This window comes from Tyto alba, unplaced genomic scaffold (assembly GCF_018691265.1).
Source record: "Tyto alba isolate M040663 unplaced genomic scaffold, T.alba_DEE_v4.0 Super-Scaffold_17, whole genome shotgun sequence".
Classification (NCBI taxonomy): domain Eukaryota; kingdom Metazoa; phylum Chordata; class Aves; order Strigiformes; family Tytonidae; genus Tyto; species Tyto alba.
The window spans coordinates 7,456,858-7,473,783 of record NW_024881279.1 but is presented as its reverse complement, the minus strand read 5'-3'; the positions used below and the strand labels follow the sequence as shown (position 1 = coordinate 7,473,783).

The following is a 16,926-nucleotide window of genomic DNA, read 5'->3' as shown; positions in this document are numbered from 1 at the left end:
AGAGCCTGGCAGAAGCCGGCACGGCCCTCGCTGGGTGAGGCAGCATCTGCCCCGCTGCGGCCCAGGAGTGTGTGGGGGGGGAGCCGGGGCAGCTGCTGCCTGGGGAAGGAGTGAGCGAGGGCTGCAGAGCTCAGGCCCTGGTGCCTTCCAGGAAAACACCACGTGCAGATACACGTCAGCCAGTTATTTCTGTGCATTTTGGTATCTCCCACTTAAGGCCTCGGCGTGCACAGCCATACACAGTCTCTGCCACGATCTGTGACTGCCAGCTGTTACAATTCCAACCTTCAAGAGCACTTTCAGTTTTTGCAAAAGGCTTTATTGTGTAACTACCGTACTGTGGTCACAGCGACTTTCAGAACAAGTACAAGGTATAGTTTTTGACTCTGCAGTGAACAGAAGGCACATTCATTAACACTCATAAAACTCTTTCTATAGACAATTCATAAATTGACTTTTCTCTGTACTTGGAGCAAATACAAAACTGTACATGAGCCTGTGAAACAAACTGCAGCACCTACAGTGAAGCTAGAGAAACTGAAGTTAATGTGCAGGACAGCGATGGCTAGAGGGATCAATAAATGTAGAAATGCCATATACAAATTTTAATACAAATATCTATAAAAATCAGAAAAGGGAAGTTGCAGTTTAGTTTCAAATAGAACTTAAAGGGAAATTACAGTTGATATAATTTTCTTATTTATTCCAGTTGGAGAAACATAAGCTTCCATAATCCCTAGAAATTATTTTACACTGCTCTGTCTTACAGTGGAAGATATTAGAGATCAGACAGTCTGCTGCACAGAAGATACCTGGAATTCAGAATTAAAAAAATAATGGCTACTTTCCAATGTTAAAGTGGTCCTGTCAAGGTTACGAAAGCCCTAGGAAGAATTAGATGAGCACCGCTGAAGGAGTAAAGTGTGACAGGTATCGCAAACACGGACAGGTTTAGGGTACGATGGCAGTGCAAGTTCATTACTGGAACAAGTGTTGCAGAAGATGTCCCCGCAGTTTCTGCAGTGATGCTACAAACAGAGAATTACAATAAGCACAGCTGCCTAAAAACAGCACCAGGAAGAGAGAAATCAGCGCTTCTAACAGCTTTGGAGACCACTGCATCAGCTTCCTCCAGCTCCCAGCAGCACTTCCTCCCAGCCCGGGGCTGTGCTGGCAGGTGAGGGGGCCTGGCCGGGCCCTGCTGCCCCCCTGAGCTTTCAGGAGAGCAGGGGCAGGCCCGGCCCTGCCCGGCGCCCCGAGCCAGCACCCCGCACTGTCCCGAGGCGCGGAGCGGGACCCTGGCAGCGCTCCCCGGCACTGGAAGGCACCGAGCACGGGCTGTCAGCATCCAGCCCCTGCTACGCCCGGCTCAGCGGGGAAGGGAGATGAACCACAGCACGAGAGAACACGGCCCGTAGCAGCTCCCTCCCAAGGGAAGGGCCCAAACAGATGAACATTATTTTTAGGATGGTAAATGCCAAATTACTTCTCCCTGTAGTTATCATGCCAACGCCATCTGGCACTGAAGCAGTATCAGTCTTCCCTAACAAACTCTGCAACAGCACAATTTTTGTTTTCCATGGCAAAAGGAAAATCTAATTCCCTGAACAACACTACCTTCCTTCTTGAGATAGAGAATTCCTTTTCACATTGCTTGCAGTGTGTTGCTTCGTCATCCTTCAGCCAGGTATGACCCTAGAAAATTGGAATGAAAACCTCACTGTAGATACAAATAAATTTATAAAATAGAATTCAAAGGCAGTTTACCAACACTGTTGGTATTTTTCAAGAGCCATCTTTTAAGGTTGGACAACTGTGGTGAAATTTGAAGGTGTTAAATGAAATACACATGTTTAGTCAAAACATCCATGAGATGTAAAGTACCTTTAGTGCTTTATTTACTTCTTTAATATCTTCCATCTTCAATTTCGATCTGGAAAAAGAAAAATTATTCCCTCTGCATGACTTTACATTTAGTTGTGTTCAATTTTACCTGTCATTCCACTGTCCAGCCTCTGAATCTAAACTCTAATTCTTACATTCAGTTCCTAGAACTTACTGGCTGAGATGAAGTCCCATCTCTTGAAGAGCTTGCTCCTGCTCCTCACAGACTTTCTCTAACTGCTGCTTTTCATCTTGTAGTTTTCTCAGTTCCTATAAAATCAAGCACAAAACCAAACTTTTTTGTGCACTGTTTGACCTATAACCTGGATAAGTCTGTCCAAACTACCCAAGCACTTCACAAGAATAAGCTCCCTTACAAAGCTCTACCTATTTCTAAGGCTTGATTTTCAGAACTACACGGGTTCTGCACAAACAATGAAATCATTAAACCATATTTACCAGAAGGAGGAAGATTTTCAGGCTTTAAACATCTTGAGCATAGCTAGAATGCAGCAGTCCTATGCTTGCACGTGAGCGTACAGACAGATACTGCTGCACAATTGTGCTGCCAAAATCTAAACTGCTGGACACACAGGAGCAAATTCTCTTCAGGTTAACAAGAATGTTAACACTTAAAAATTAAATCGCATTCAGTTGTTTTGAATGCTTGAAAACGTGTTCTTATTTTATTACACACAGTTGAAAGACCTTACACAGTCACTGAAAGCCCTGAACTTCCCACTTCCTACCTGAGCAGGGGTATCTCACCATGGGACAGCTGATGAGTTTTTTGTCCCCAACTACCCCACCCCGGCTTCAGCTGCTGGCTGCCAGGGCTCAGATGCCCGTGCAGCTAAGGCAGGGCAGGCACCCAGAGGCAGCTGAGGAGGTTGCGGAGCTGTTTTCATTGCCTGAGCCCTAGATTAGCATTTCATGTGCACACTTGTGCCACGTCAGCCAAGCTTTTGAAACCCCTCAGAGGGGAGCAGTCCAGAAGAAATACTCCACTGTGGGTGCGAACACTGCACTGGTTCTCAGTCAGCTTTAATCCTGAACACGGGGGATGTCTGCATGGTGCATACCTTTTTCAGTCCTTCCATTTGTTGCAATTCTGTTTTAAGCAGAGCAGTAGCATCCTTCTCTTGGTGTAGTTCTCGTTGCAAAGTTTGTCTCTGTTCCTTTTCAGATTTTAACTCCTTTTCCAGAGTTGAGCTATTTAAAAGTAATTAATTCTAAAAAAACCCGTAACAGAAAAATATCCTATAGCACTTAAGGATAGCAACAGTATGAGAAGAAGAAACCTTGTCCTAAAGAAGGCAAAAACTAGAGTGGTGTTCTGGTAAAGGAAAGAACAGGGATGTTATGGCAGCAGACATCAAAAACTGTATTAACATTTTCAGGTCATAGAAAACAAGCAGCAATGAATGGCTAGAAGGAAAAAAAACCAACCCCCCTAAGCCCCCAAACAAATCCCCACAGGTACATATCTGACCACCTGGGTTTAGACAGCTATGACACTCTACCCTCAAGTCTGAACAGTGAAAGAAGTATTTTCTAGTTATTAGAAATCTTTAGAGGATTAACATTCCCTAAGAACACACCCCCAAGCCCTTCCAAAAACCCCAGTCCATTTGGATGGCAGTCACTTATATGATCAGCCTACAAGCATGACCATACCTATTTCCTGATTTAGTAAAAAAGCAATTGAAAGCTCCATTGCCAGTCAGAATGGCCAGATTTCTACTGGCATTCTGTGCTCTAAATAGGATGTTCTGGAAAAACATTTCAAAATACTCATGCAAACTGTGCCCTACACAGAAGTGCTGTGCTTCCCTCGCTCTTGCGTACTTCTGTCAATCCACGCTGAACCCAATATAATGCAAGCCTATCCCTCTTTAGACCTTACCACAAAAGGAGTAGAATAGCACTTCTTGAGTGGCAGAAGATGGGAAAAAAAAACCACCTGATGAGATTAAATACCATTTGCTATCCAGTTGGGACATCTGTTGCCGGCAAGTGTCAAGCCTGCCAGCAAGGTCTTGCTTCATCTTGTTGCATCTTTCTTCCGCAGCCTGCTTTGCTTTTTCTGCATGCTGCAATCTACAAAGTAAGGAACATGTACATTTATTGGCAATTCACATACTCCTTACCTATACCCTCTCATTCTGTTCTTTCAGATTTACCACACAGGTCTTTATAAAACCTTGAACTGAAAATGCTAGTGGAGAAAAAATAAAGACTTTTGAAAACAACTGTTTCTGCAAAAAAATCCCCAAAAGTGGGCCTCATACACTTTCTTAAACTAAAGTCAACACATTTTTAAACAGCCTGCTGATGGAAAGAGCTATGGTTTTCAAATGGGTCAATTATCAGCATGTTTGCCTGTGAAAAGAGAACAGGCAAGTGCAGAGGGTGATAAGAAGGAGAAAGGAAAAAGAACATCATGCAGGCATGCATGCCCAAATGTGTATAGGAGATGCATGGAAGGTCATCCTGTAAAGGTTTCAGTTGGAAACTTTCTACTGACTTCAGTGTTGACTTCTTGGCCTTGTAATTACCTCTCTTCCATTTGTTTCATAGAGGACATCATCTCGTTCGTTTTTCCTTCAAAAGAGGATATTGCTTCTGTTTTCTGTTGTAATGAACACTCTGCATTCTGCAGGAATAAGTGAATAGATAGTCCAGGTAATACATTTTCTAAAGCACAAAGTGTTAGTGTTTAATGAAGGTCTGCCACTAGATAATGAACATTCAGCTTGTTACAGGCCACACCTGGGTCTAACTGGAATGTACAAACAAAATGCTGATAATACCAGACTGAGCAGACACTCCTCAACTTGTTAAGAGCTCAGAAAAAAAAAAACAAACGTAACTGTACTAAAGTTTTGACCTATGCCATCAGCTACAAGCCAAAAGTCTTCTCTTTAGAAACAAGCTGGAAGAAAGAAATTAGCACATTAAATTGATAGGGTAAGAATATCAATTATGATTTGAATGCAACAACTGTACTCAGCGGGCACGGGACCAGGAAGCAAAAAAAAAAAAAAAACAAAAACCTGCTTTTGAAATCAAAGGCGTACCTCAGCACTGGGGTTTCACTGGCCATTGCCTTGCAAGTTTCTGTGCATCTGTGAAGGAGGCAAAGGCCTGGATAAAGCCTGAAGAGGCACCAGGAACAGTCCATAAAAACTGAGAAAAATCCCCTTTGGATTTCTGCTACCAGGTATGGGAGGGGAAGTCTAGTTAAACTCTTATTTCATTAATGGAGACAAGCTCTGTATATTTTGTGTGAACACTACACCACTCCATCAATTCCTTGTAGAAATGCCAGACAAAACACCACAACCCATCCGAACAACAACAAAACAAACCCACAAAAACATCCCCATATGACACAAAGGATGGAGAAACGGAACACTACAAACTGCCAGGGTAAGGAAGAGACTGAGGAAGACAGACAGGCCCAGAAAGCAAAAAGTTTTTCAGTTTACTTATCTAACCATCTTATATCTGGGGAGCCAGGTCTTATGCTAAAGGGGGTATAATAAAATATCTAAACCAATCCAACAACTTTTTGGTAGCTTCAGAGGCCAGTCTGACCACAGAATTCCTCCCTCCCCAAATCCAGTGTTGACTTTCCACTGGCTATGGCACTCAGCTGGCCATTTGGGTACAGACTTTAGGAGACAGACAAAAATAACTGATGGTTTTCTTTTGTTTAGAGAAGCTTATTGCTGGTTTGTACAGTAAACAGTGTTACATGTGGTGCAGGTGAAAGGCAAGACAACACAGACAGACAGACAGGAGAAGCAAGACAGTTCTTGCTGTAGTAACTAATTTTTTTAAAGACTAATCATTCTGTGGTTAGAACAAAGGACTGTTGCAAACACCTTCTCCCCTGTGAGAGCTCTCCATTTGCCTCAGCATTTGTCAGATGATCCTGTGGCACACTATGCAGCATACCCAAGGAAACCCCCTTTCTTCCCAAACATACCCAGTATCATACCAATAATGAAGCATAATAAAAAGAATTAAACAATTCCTTCTACAGTTTTAAAATGGATAATTGTTGCATCTAAGTATTACTTCAGATGCATGTAAGTGCATATGCATCCCCAGTGCATGATGAACATGTAAAGGCCACCACCACAACTGCTCTATTCTCTGCTGTGTACATACCTGAGATTTGTGAAACATCTGCAAGTTAATAGCCTTCACTTCTTCTAACTGCTGGCGAAGTGCAACTAAAGTGTCTTGTTTTTCATGAGTATCTTTTTCCAGAAGTTTCATGGCAATTTCCATTTCTGTTTTCATTCCAATTTGTAACTCCAACTCTTTCTCTAATTCCTTACAAAGAAATTTCCTAGTTACTGCTATGTTGTCAAATGTCAGGGACAGGCACTTCCAAAATCCATGTAACCCCATACACAAACTATGTATTACTCTGGGAAAATACCTAACTATGATTTTACAGACCTGGGTCTCAAATAATACATTAAGTTAGTAAGACCAAAATACTACTTCAGCTCTCCAGAGCAGAGCAAGGGTGCAGATCTGCCAGCATGAAGCTTAGAGCTCCTTTGTAACTTAGCAGCCTGTCAAATGAACCATTTCTCCTGGCAGCTGGAGTTGGGCTGATGTAGAGCCATGGGCTTCAGCAAGCTTGGGCAGCCTCTTCTCCAGTCAGTAGTTCACTGTGCAAGCGACTGTTGCGCATATATATCATATTTTCCTCCATAAAGACAGTTGTCTCTCTTTGCATTTTGATCTTGGTCTATGCTATAAGAACCTAACAGCATTATTAAACAGGGAAAGACCTTTTATTTTCAGCATTCCAAAAGCCCTGATTTCCAGTTCTTTATACAGCACTGTTAACAACCAGTGTCCCACATCTTGCTTGCAATTTCTTTATGAATGCTGAACAGCTGAAAAACATACACAGCATACGTCTTATATTTGTAATAAAGTATGCAGAATCCTGTATCTTTCATTTCACTTTCTAGAGTTAAGTTTCCTTACCAGCCTAATTTTTTTTTCTTCTTTCAACTGCTTCCAAACATCACTGTACATTTCATCAAGACCCTGGCGTGACTGCTTGTAAGTATCCAATTCTACTTTTGTGTCCTCTTTTGTTACCTACAATAAACATCAGCAAAAAAGCCACATAAGATCAAAGCTATGCACTTAAAGTATGCCTTAAGTTCTTGAGTGTAACACTGTATTTCTATGTGCTATTTCAAGTAAAAACCTACTACTTTACAATTAATAAGCTGGCAAATGTTAATAAGGTGAAATTTCAAAGAACAAAGTAAAATAAAAAGAAACCGCTCTAATACTTTTAATGCTTTCTCCCTTCTGCAAGTGAATGTTTAAGCATGTAGTAAAGAACAGCAAAATCCAACACCTGTGCATGCTGTACACAAAACCAGTGATCTACACAGTAGCACGCTAAACTGTGCTTAGCATTCCAGTTCAAAGTGCCTTTGAGAGCACTGACTACAGCTGATCATGAGATATCACTTAATTATCCTCATAATTTTTAAGTAGGTGTCCCACCTCTACACTTTTTTCACTCCGTTCACGAATTAATTCATTTTGTTGTTTTAACTGCTGCTGCTCTTCCTGAAGTGATCCAATTCGGTCAGTTGCTGCTGCAAGCTGTTTACAAAGAGAACATTATATTTAATCACTGTACAAACACACAACATCTGGAGGAATTCTAAAGTTAGTAGCTCAGCCTTTGTAGCAGGTGCGCTGCTCACTTCCCCTTTCATCCCTTTCATTCTCCCCAGAAGCTCCCTGACCCTTTTGCAGCCACACTCACTGTACAGACTAAACTAACAAGCCCAACAACAGTTGTTCATTTGACTTCTGCTTCACACTCTCATAAATTGTTTTTAAATATTAACTATGCAAAGAAATGCATCCTGGTGTAAAAGGTTACAATCCACCACAGATCTGCGATGGTGCTCATTCTGGTTCATTCTTGTTCATCAATATGAACAAGTAGTCCTATATAGCAAGTCAGGGTTGACATTTGCTGGTGGAACCGTACAGCATTTTCAAGTGGAGAAACCCCCAAAAGTATTGGAAATTGGACTACACAAATAAAAATGCACCATCACAAAACCCAAAACAACCACTACCATGCATGCTGCTGGATTCTATTTCAGTTCCCAGCTAGGAAAGATTTTCTAATTGAAGTGTGATTCTGTTCCTTTTCTGTGTTCTGTTTAACTCCCATGACAAATACATGCACACATGTATGTGCAGAAGGAAGAAGGATAAGTCACGTTCATTGCAGTAGTATGATTACTTTTGGGTGGAGACACCATTGCAAGACAAAAAACTTGATTAAGGAAGCCCATCTACCAAGTAAGTGCCCAAAAGCATTTTAACAGCTGACATAATGTAGGAGCTTTCCACAGAGCTTTCCACGTGTACCAACTCATGCCAGTACTACCAGTCCCCCACATTTCACTAGTATCAATTCAAATATTTTAGGTCTAAGGAATGTTCTTAGGGTGTTTTATCTATGAGGGAAAAGAGCTACCAGAAATATTTAACAGACCAGACACAAACCTCTTCCTGGAGTTTTGAATTGGTCTTTTCTAAACAGTCTATTTTGTTCTGCAGATCGGCAACCGTGCAACTGCAGCAAGGAAAAGATATGTATAAAAACAATAAAAGAAGTGACAATGTTTAACATTTATTCTTATATTCAATCATACTTTTACCATCTTGTATTTGTTAACAATTAAATACTTCAATGAGCTGGCAAAAATCCCAGAGGAAGGACAACTGTCCCTCTTAAGCGCTGAGAGGACTATGCATTTCCCCACAGTTGGCACCCTCCTGCACTAGTTGGCAGCCCTGTTTTGGCTTAGCTTTTGCTGTCTTAACACCTCTCACATTCAAGTGGGTAAGTGAGGTCTGCTGCTCCCACTGAGCAACCTAGGGGGAAGAGTAGAGACTCTTCATCTGAAGAACGAATTTCCACATGCATTTGTAATAGTTTTCTCTTTAAAAAGTAGCTCCAAAATTACCCCTAGTCAGTGTCAAAAAATAAACTGCTGTTACACAAACTTGTTTTCTGCATTGCATATGCCATCAGCAGATTAAGATTACAAAATGAAACTAAGATTTTGGGAAATAATCAGAAAAGGCATTTCAGTATCAGACAGAATCTACAAAGACTGACAGCAGAGACATTCAAAGCCATACTGGAAAAGCTAAACAGGACAAGTATTTGTACATTAGAATAGGTGAAAATCCCACCTTAGATGTCGGTTAAGTTCTTCCACATAATGCTTCTGGTCAAGGACAGCTGTAATCCTTCCATCTCTAGTTATAAAAGTGAGAATTTATTGATTGAGAAGAAATTTCTTCATTCTAAAGTGTTAGTTTGTACTAGGGTTTTCGGCAAAACTTGCAAGCTGAGTTGAAACCTTTACTCCTTTTCTTATAAAAATACTTGTGCCTGGGCTGGACTGGAAGCACTAGGGAGTTGAAGCAGTTGTTCATCTGTTTCTCTTCAGCAGCTGAACAGTAAATTGCTCTGAAGTGCCAGAAGCACATGAACTATGAAGTCCTCCCCAATCGCTACAGGCCTTCTAGATATAGTGATGCTAACAGTTGCAGTCTGTAATTCACTGAAATTATATTTTTTCCTCCATAACCAATCTCTCCCACACAGACAGCTACTTAATTGAGAACATTTTTGAAACAGTGCTTAGAAACAAAGCAGTAATTTAGTGCTGGGTAACCTGGCAGATCATGTCTCCTAAAACCAAATAAAAACACAATCTAAAATCTTAGGTGCTTTTAATTTGGTCCCAGCTCAAGACACAAACTCTCCACACTGTATTGTTAAAAATACCATGGGCTCAACCTTTGAAAATTAGTACTTTTATGTAGCTATCAAAATCTATTTTGGATTCTCTTCTTTTGATGATTAAAAGAGTCTGAGATCTCTAGCACTCAGGTGCTCCTGCAGACTGTCTGACAGGTTTGCTCTACAAAAACCGTAACAATTTAGAATCACAAATTCACCATACATACTGTTTTCCATCATTGTCCTGTGTTTCCTTAAGGTACAAGGAAAAATCAATCACTCCAACCTGAAAAATAATTTAAGATTTTAACACACCTTTACAGTGCAATTCTGTGTAGCAACAGGCATTACTTTATATTTTGGAAAAGGTAAAATTCTGAAGATTAAACTAAGTTTAGAGAGTCAAGTAATGCCTATATTCTTTCTAGCTGAAGCAAATGTGCAAGCTTGTGTTTGTCATAAAAGCATCAAAATAACCACTCAGTGTGGTCAGTTTCCTAGCAATTACTAGTTTTGACAGTTATTTCCATAAACTGCTACTTAAAGAGATGGTGATTTATGTACTTTCTTTTGATTCAACATGGGAAACATGACAAGCTTCAACAGAGGACATTCTGGACAGAATTCTGGACTCATCTTAGTAAAGTACTTCTGGATGTGCTTAATTCTTCTAGAATCTCATACTGACTGATCTTATTTACACTTTAATCTTCACCTGGGAATCCAAGTCTTCTCCTTTCAAGCAAAGGTTTGCATCAATAACATTCAGTCCAACTAGCAGACCCACAATGACTGCTCCTTCCTCCTCCATCATCAACGCATCAGGTTCATAAAATTCACTAGAAGAAATATAAGGCATCACTGCACATCAAACAATTACAATGGTACTTGCATCACTGAAATCATATAAACAGTAATGCAGCCCTTTTAAGCTCAGGTCATCAGCCCCTTTCACTGATTTACTGCACAATGCAGAAGATGCAGAACTCTCACAGAAAATACTCTCCTTGTTCCTCGTCAGGTTCACTGCAAAAACACTGAACTTGCTCCTCTGCAAGTTGCAAGAACAAGCTTAAACTGGTCAGTTAATGACCTCTTACTACTGCAATGCAAGGTTTCAGTGATTCAGTGAATAAAATCGAGATATGTCTGTATTGTTACCTTAATAAATGCTTATGGTCCAAGAGTACTTTGAGATAATCTGCCAGTTTCTTTTGCATGAGTGCTAGATAAAGCCAAGCCCTTCCTCTTCCCACAGCAGTCCTAAAATGAAAAGTTGCATGTTTTGGTAAAAACAAAGACTTTTATTAAATAGACTTGTGCAATTCAAAATTTTCTCTTTACAAAGGGAGATGAAGGTTGTTAGGTTGTTATCTACTGAAAGAACAAAAATAAAAAACCCTGGGGAAATGCAGTGTTGTCTCCAGAATACAGAAGCATTTAAGCATATTTCATTGCTTCAGCAAAGTATATTGTCAAGTCTTCTCAACTTGGAAAGACACACGTATTTTCAGCTGCCACCATAAGTCAACTAATTGATGTATCCTAACATTAAAACTAGTCTCTTTCCATCATCCTGAATTACCCAAATTAAATACTACTAGCACATGCACAAAATGACAAAACGTGAGGGACAAAAGAGGAAAGAAAATATCTGTGCAGACTTTACAGTTAATTTTAGCAAGTTTATAGAAGTTTCCAAGTGCTGTTTTTAATCTGACAGCATTGTCTGAATCAGAAGCACTGAGTATTTTGAGAGATCCTCCTTATCTCTTGGAGAAGTCAATGCCTCCTACATACCACACTATGTACCAAATTTTTCTCTTTGGGAACAAGATCTCATTAAGGAAGGTGAGACACTACACGAAGGATTCTTTTTCCCAGCAGTGTAAGCGAAATGAATCATCCCCAAGAATCAACTTACTTCAACTCTGGCAGATTTTTAACACTAGTTGCTATATCCGATGCTTCAGGACAAAGTTTTTCCACTTGCTCCAAAGGACCAAAAAACGACTTGTTCTGTCCAATAAAAGTCTTCTTCACTAAAGGGAGTATACAGAGAAGTTTGTGACGAAAAGCGACAGGCTTCCAACTCCAGAATTACACGTTAGTCTACATCTGTCTTATCAGCTCCTACTGTGTCAACGAAAAGGGAGCATTAAAAATACCTTGACAGTTTAGGAGGCACAAAATATAGGGCTTTTGAGAAGGTAATCACATAGTTAAATCGGTAACACTGATTAGCATCATGCAGTGGATGTGATTAATATTAACGTCATACAGATGTCAGACTGGAGACACAGCGAGACACGACACAGACGCATTTCTCTGCCTCTCCTCAGCATGGGGAGCGGGCGCCCACCTTTCAGCCCGTGCTTGAGGCAGTGCTCCAGCACCACGAAGAACTGTTGCAAGGGAGGGAAGTCCGAGTCCAGGGTCCGGCCCAGGCTCAGGGCCGACTGGATCAGGATTTTGATACTGAGCTTCATCATGTTCATGAGGTTGGCGCGCTCCTCCATGGCGTGGTATCGCACAGCTGGGGGCGTGGGTGGGGGGACACGGGTGGAGGAAGAAAAGCAGCTTTTAGAAACGCAGTGCTCCCGACCCCTCGCAGCGCTGACAAGCGCGGGGCCTTCCCCTCCCGGTCTCCATCTTGCAAACGGCTTGAGAGGAGGTGGTTGTAAGACACTAGTGAACCGCCCTCACCTCCCCGCCCCAACACGCTGCAGGTGCGGATGGCGGCCCGGCGCCGGGGGGAGCGGGGCCGCCGCCCCGGGCCCTGCCGCTCGCCGGGGGGCCGCGGCCTCCCCGCCCGCGTTACCGCGGCAACCGTCCACGGAACTCTCGCGAGAGACTCAGCGTGCCGAGGGCGGGCCGCGCCCGGCGCCATTTTAGAAAGGGTCGGCGCCGTGAGGCGTGGCCGCGGAGCCCGGCGCCGTTCGGCGGGCGGGGCGCGCGCTCCGCCTTCACACCTGAGGGGGTGCGAGGCAAAACGAGGCTGCCCGCCGCCGCTTTTCCTTCAGTCAACAACAGGTTCTGACAGATGCTGCCAACCGCAGGCCAGCTGGCACTAAATGATTTTTTTTTTTTTTTCTTGAGCCAACGTTGTTACGTTAGGAGAATCCTGCTGTCACCTGTGGATCAAACATGCTCATACTTGCTTGCAGAAATAATAGTTGCAGAAGATCAAGTCTAACAGGTAGAGCCCCTGTGTTAGCCACATGCAAGATTGTTAATGCTCTTCCTAACACCATGCAAAAGTCTCTTTCTGTACTAATTTTCATTATTACCTTCCTTTCTGTGCACGTAATCCTAAATTCAGGATTAAAAATGAGCAAAGATTATCAGAAGTATCAGAAGAGTGAAAACAAGTCATCCTAATCAAATTGATCTTAATAATCACAAAGCACAAAGTCCTGTTTTCTCAGCAGCCTACTGTATCAATGACTATAGTCAATGTGGATACTTCAAAATTGCATATAATGTCTTGAGACTGAGGATTAAAAGGCCTGTAATATCTTGAATTTTGAAGTCAATATGGTCAGGTTACACATCAGGAACAGGAAAAAAAAAATCTGACTGCAGAAACAGAAAATCAGTGACTTTTTTGGGTATCAGGGTCTTTCAGTAGCAACACCAACTTTGATGGTTTCCTGAATTTAAATTTTCACTTTGTCAGGAATGGTTTGCTTGTAAACCTTGAACAAGATACATACATTGTATTATCTACAAGACTTAAAAAACTAAAACAAACAAAAAACCCAGAAAAAACAACCTGTGAATGAAACGTACTTTAAGAACACAAATTTAAACAGTGTCTTAATACAAACTCTGATGTAATTAAATAATTACTTGAACAATATTTTTTAGACTGTTGCAAATTTACACAGTCAAGTACATATTTTGCAAAACTGTGTACAGGTTGGTACATTCAAAACAGGTATTAGACACATTGACAAAGCCAAGCCTCAGAGATTAGGAATCAGGTTACCTAAGTGCAAATGATCACAGACATTGTGCTGCAATCTTTAGGAATGCAGTCACAGTCTCGTATCTTACTCAACAGATCCCTTTTAACATCTTTTTGAAGCCCAATGCCTTGTTTACTGTAATTATTCAGCACACTTTCAAGTCAGGAAACACTGAAGCAGGAAGAATAGTTTTCATCTCTTAGTCTTGAAGACTGCAAGTCTTTCTTGATTTGTATTATTTAGATTTGTAGCTCCTGGCCTCTGCAAGCAGGAAATAGTTTCTTCAATGGCAGACACTGGTTTTATGTGCCTTTCTGTATGTCCAACTGACTGCATACTGTGCAGCACAGTTTACATGTGATCAACAGATCTGAAGTAACAGGTAGAGGTTATAAAACCTCTGGAAAAAGATGGCAGCAGGGAACAAGTTGATAGTTTTCTACAAGTGGTCTTATGGGCCTCAGGTTATTTCTTAAAAATACCTTCTTTAGATTGAATTTATAGTGCTTGGTCAAAGGTAATAATGAATATGTAGAATAGGTGATTTAGAGCCTGAGTTACGAACAGATTTTTCTTACGGAATTTTCCACGAAAACTCATCAATATATCCAAATACTTTCAACAATTTAGGGAGGTAGTGTTGTATTCCCTTACTTTACAAATAAAAAGCTGAAAGATGATGGTAAAAGTTCCATTAAGCACGGGAGCTCTGTTTCAGGCAGGAGAACATTTTATTCCCCACCCCTTGCCAAATGCTGTATGTTGTTTTGTATTACATCCATTCACAGCATTACTCCAAAATGCACCTGAAGAAAATCTGATATTCTGCCCTTTGTCAGGTTAGATCCCAGGTACTTAAGATGGACATTGAGGAAACCAATCTGTGAGAAGCTCGGTGTGAGACTTAAAGATGCAGAGAAAGAAAGACAAGAATCTATTTTTTTTTTTTCAGGACAGAATTAATCTTAAACTCTGAATATGCAACACTGAGGAATTGTCACAGAAGATAAAAAATGTCCATCAGCAGCAACTTATTTCACCATGCGGACACAATTCATCCCCACAGAACTCCAGCTTGAATACATAATAGCATTAAAACCAAAAAGGTCAGCACCAGTTAGCAAAACTGAGCTCTGCTGCTCTGAAACAATTAAGCGCTTGTCTGAGACTCTGGAGTACAAGACTCCAGGCCTACTTACCGCTACATTTGAATGTTTTTGTTTCCATGTTATGAATATCACTGAGATTTAATTTCCATATGAATTCAACTAAAGCCCTTTTAATTCAGTTCCCAGTGACCTGTTCCATAAATCTGTATGGTTGCTATATCTATGAATACAGATGTTTAATAAAGCAAGCTGTAGTTAATTAGAAGGCATTTTTAGTGTAGTTAAAAAGTGAATTATAACAAATCTGTATCTCAGTTCATTTGCCCACTTTCTGACACGACAGCTATACGAGCAGCATGGTATAGTTCCTTCTCTGAACCAGCACACCCAGGAAGCACAACAAATTGACTAGCTCACCGAGGAGTGCAGTCAGGTGGCTGCTGGGATCAACTTCAAGGGAGAGGGAGAAAAGAAATCAAATACAAGCTTACTGCACCAAACTAAAGTAAATTTTCCCACACATATTAAGAGTTTAGGATTCTTCCAATTATAATACATTTTGTTAGGTTCTACATCTGTGTTGTTTTTATAATTCTGTTTAAATAAAAAACCCCGCAGCATCAGATTTTAAAAACTAAATGCAAAGTGATAACTATGCACTACTGACACTAAACCACAGCACTTACGGGAGCAAACTTATTTGCGCACCATAAAAGCAAGTTTACTAAATAAGCATAACCATACTTGTTTTTGCTGTGCTGTCATTGCTGACTGGTTTGGATATGAATCCTACCAAAGCTGCAGACTTCAGAGCGTTGCCATAGCTCAGCGCTAAGTTTTCCGAGGCTTTCTTGGCCAGCGACAAGATAGGAGCAGACCACCGCGCATCTTCCGTTTTCTCTTTTTCCTCGCTTTTCAACTCAGTCGTATCAGGGATTTGTTTTTTGTCAATAATCTCAAAGTCTTCTTTTATTTCCGCGGCAGATGCAGTGCAACTCTCCCCTTCAGCCATCTTTAATGTGTCATATGACACTAGTCATGAGCAATCGAGTCGGCAGCTCCCCGCCCCGCCCCGCCCCGCCCGCTGGAAGGCAGGTACCGAAGAGCCAACTGAACGATTTTAAAGCAGCTGCACGCATAAGCAGGACTACAAGACAAGCCTTTTCAGAACTGAGCAGTTTGCTCGATGTTCTGAGTTAAGAACTCGGGGCGGGGCGAAAGATGAGGACAGAGTTTACTTCCCACAGAAGTTACAAAAGTAACAACAATACCCTTTAAAGGTTTCTACTGCTGTGTTCCCAAACAGAATTTTTAATTAGAAAATTTGTAGTGTCTTTTGACATCCCAGATTTATGCAGATATGTTGTGACAACTTAGAGAACTTTATTATTCTGCCTACAATCCAAGTCATCGTAACTTGATTAAAATGGTGGATTGGTATGACAGGTTCACTGCTGTGAATGTTGTTTGCTTGCATCACTGACATGAAAAGATAACTGTAGTCAGTAAGCTACTTTGTTAATGTATTTGGGCTGTGTTTGGCAGAAAAGACCTATTGTGAAGGGGAACTGAAATTACCCTAATATGAAAATGTGACCTTATTGAGTGTCTCAAATATTTATGTAGTCTGCTGATGCATGCCTTAATATCCATTTTTTCATTCAGCAACTGTATGTGCTTGGGATACATCACTCATTTAGTCATGAGACTGTAGACGCTGCTTATTAGCTTTTTTGCTACATAGAGGGAAGTGAGTTTTTTTGTTGCTGTTTTTTTTTTTTTTTTTTTTTTTTTTCTTTTTCCTGAGAAATGTGAGAAGGAGGAGGGAGAAGAAGAGTTGAAGATCAATTTCAGTAGTCTTGTAGCAAAATAAATCTGTATCTTACTTGTTCTCCTACTATAAACTACTTTAAGATTGATTTTGTCTTATTGGCTTCTCAGTCACTGAAAATTTAACAACTGTTCTTCCAGAAAGCACAGAGAAGCTCTTATATTTTTTTTGAGAATTCAGAGATCATCAGCCTCTTGTTCACCCATGATTCATAAGAGCGAAGTACAGGCTTTAAGCTACATTTGCTAAGAGGTTATAGAGATAAATTTTACTCCATCTTGTGGAGTCCATCAGTAT

General features: G+C 41.0%; 1 protein-coding gene across 5 annotated transcripts; it reads right to left on the bottom strand.

The window, feature by feature from the left end:
• Positions 1 to 297: 297 nt before the first annotated feature.
• On the bottom strand, positions 298 to 15,886 carry RUFY1 (RUN and FYVE domain containing 1). 5 transcript variants are annotated; one of them, XM_033006083.2, is made up of 18 exons: positions 15,543 to 15,886; positions 12,081 to 12,254; positions 11,643 to 11,760; positions 10,880 to 10,981; positions 10,434 to 10,557; positions 9,946 to 10,004; positions 9,163 to 9,228; positions 8,467 to 8,536; positions 7,441 to 7,542; positions 6,904 to 7,020; positions 6,064 to 6,231; positions 4,443 to 4,540; positions 3,865 to 3,984; positions 2,967 to 3,096; positions 2,060 to 2,154; positions 1,885 to 1,933; positions 1,618 to 1,695; positions 298 to 1,028 (listed from the first exon to the last, which is right to left on the bottom strand). In XM_033006083.2, the coding sequence occupies exons 1-18, from the start codon at positions 15,808 to 15,810 to the stop codon at positions 885 to 887; spliced, it is 2,082 nt and encodes a 693-aa protein (XP_032861974.1). In that variant the 5' UTR covers positions 15,811 to 15,886; the 3' UTR covers positions 298 to 884. The 5 variants fall into 5 exon arrangements, with proteins under 5 accessions (XP_032861974.1, XP_032861971.2, XP_032861973.2 ...); XM_033006080.2 differs by having other exon boundaries at positions 15,592 to 15,700; XM_033006082.2 differs by lacking the exon at positions 15,543 to 15,886 and adding an exon at positions 12,425 to 12,564.
• Positions 15,887 to 16,926: the final 1,040 nt, after the last annotated feature.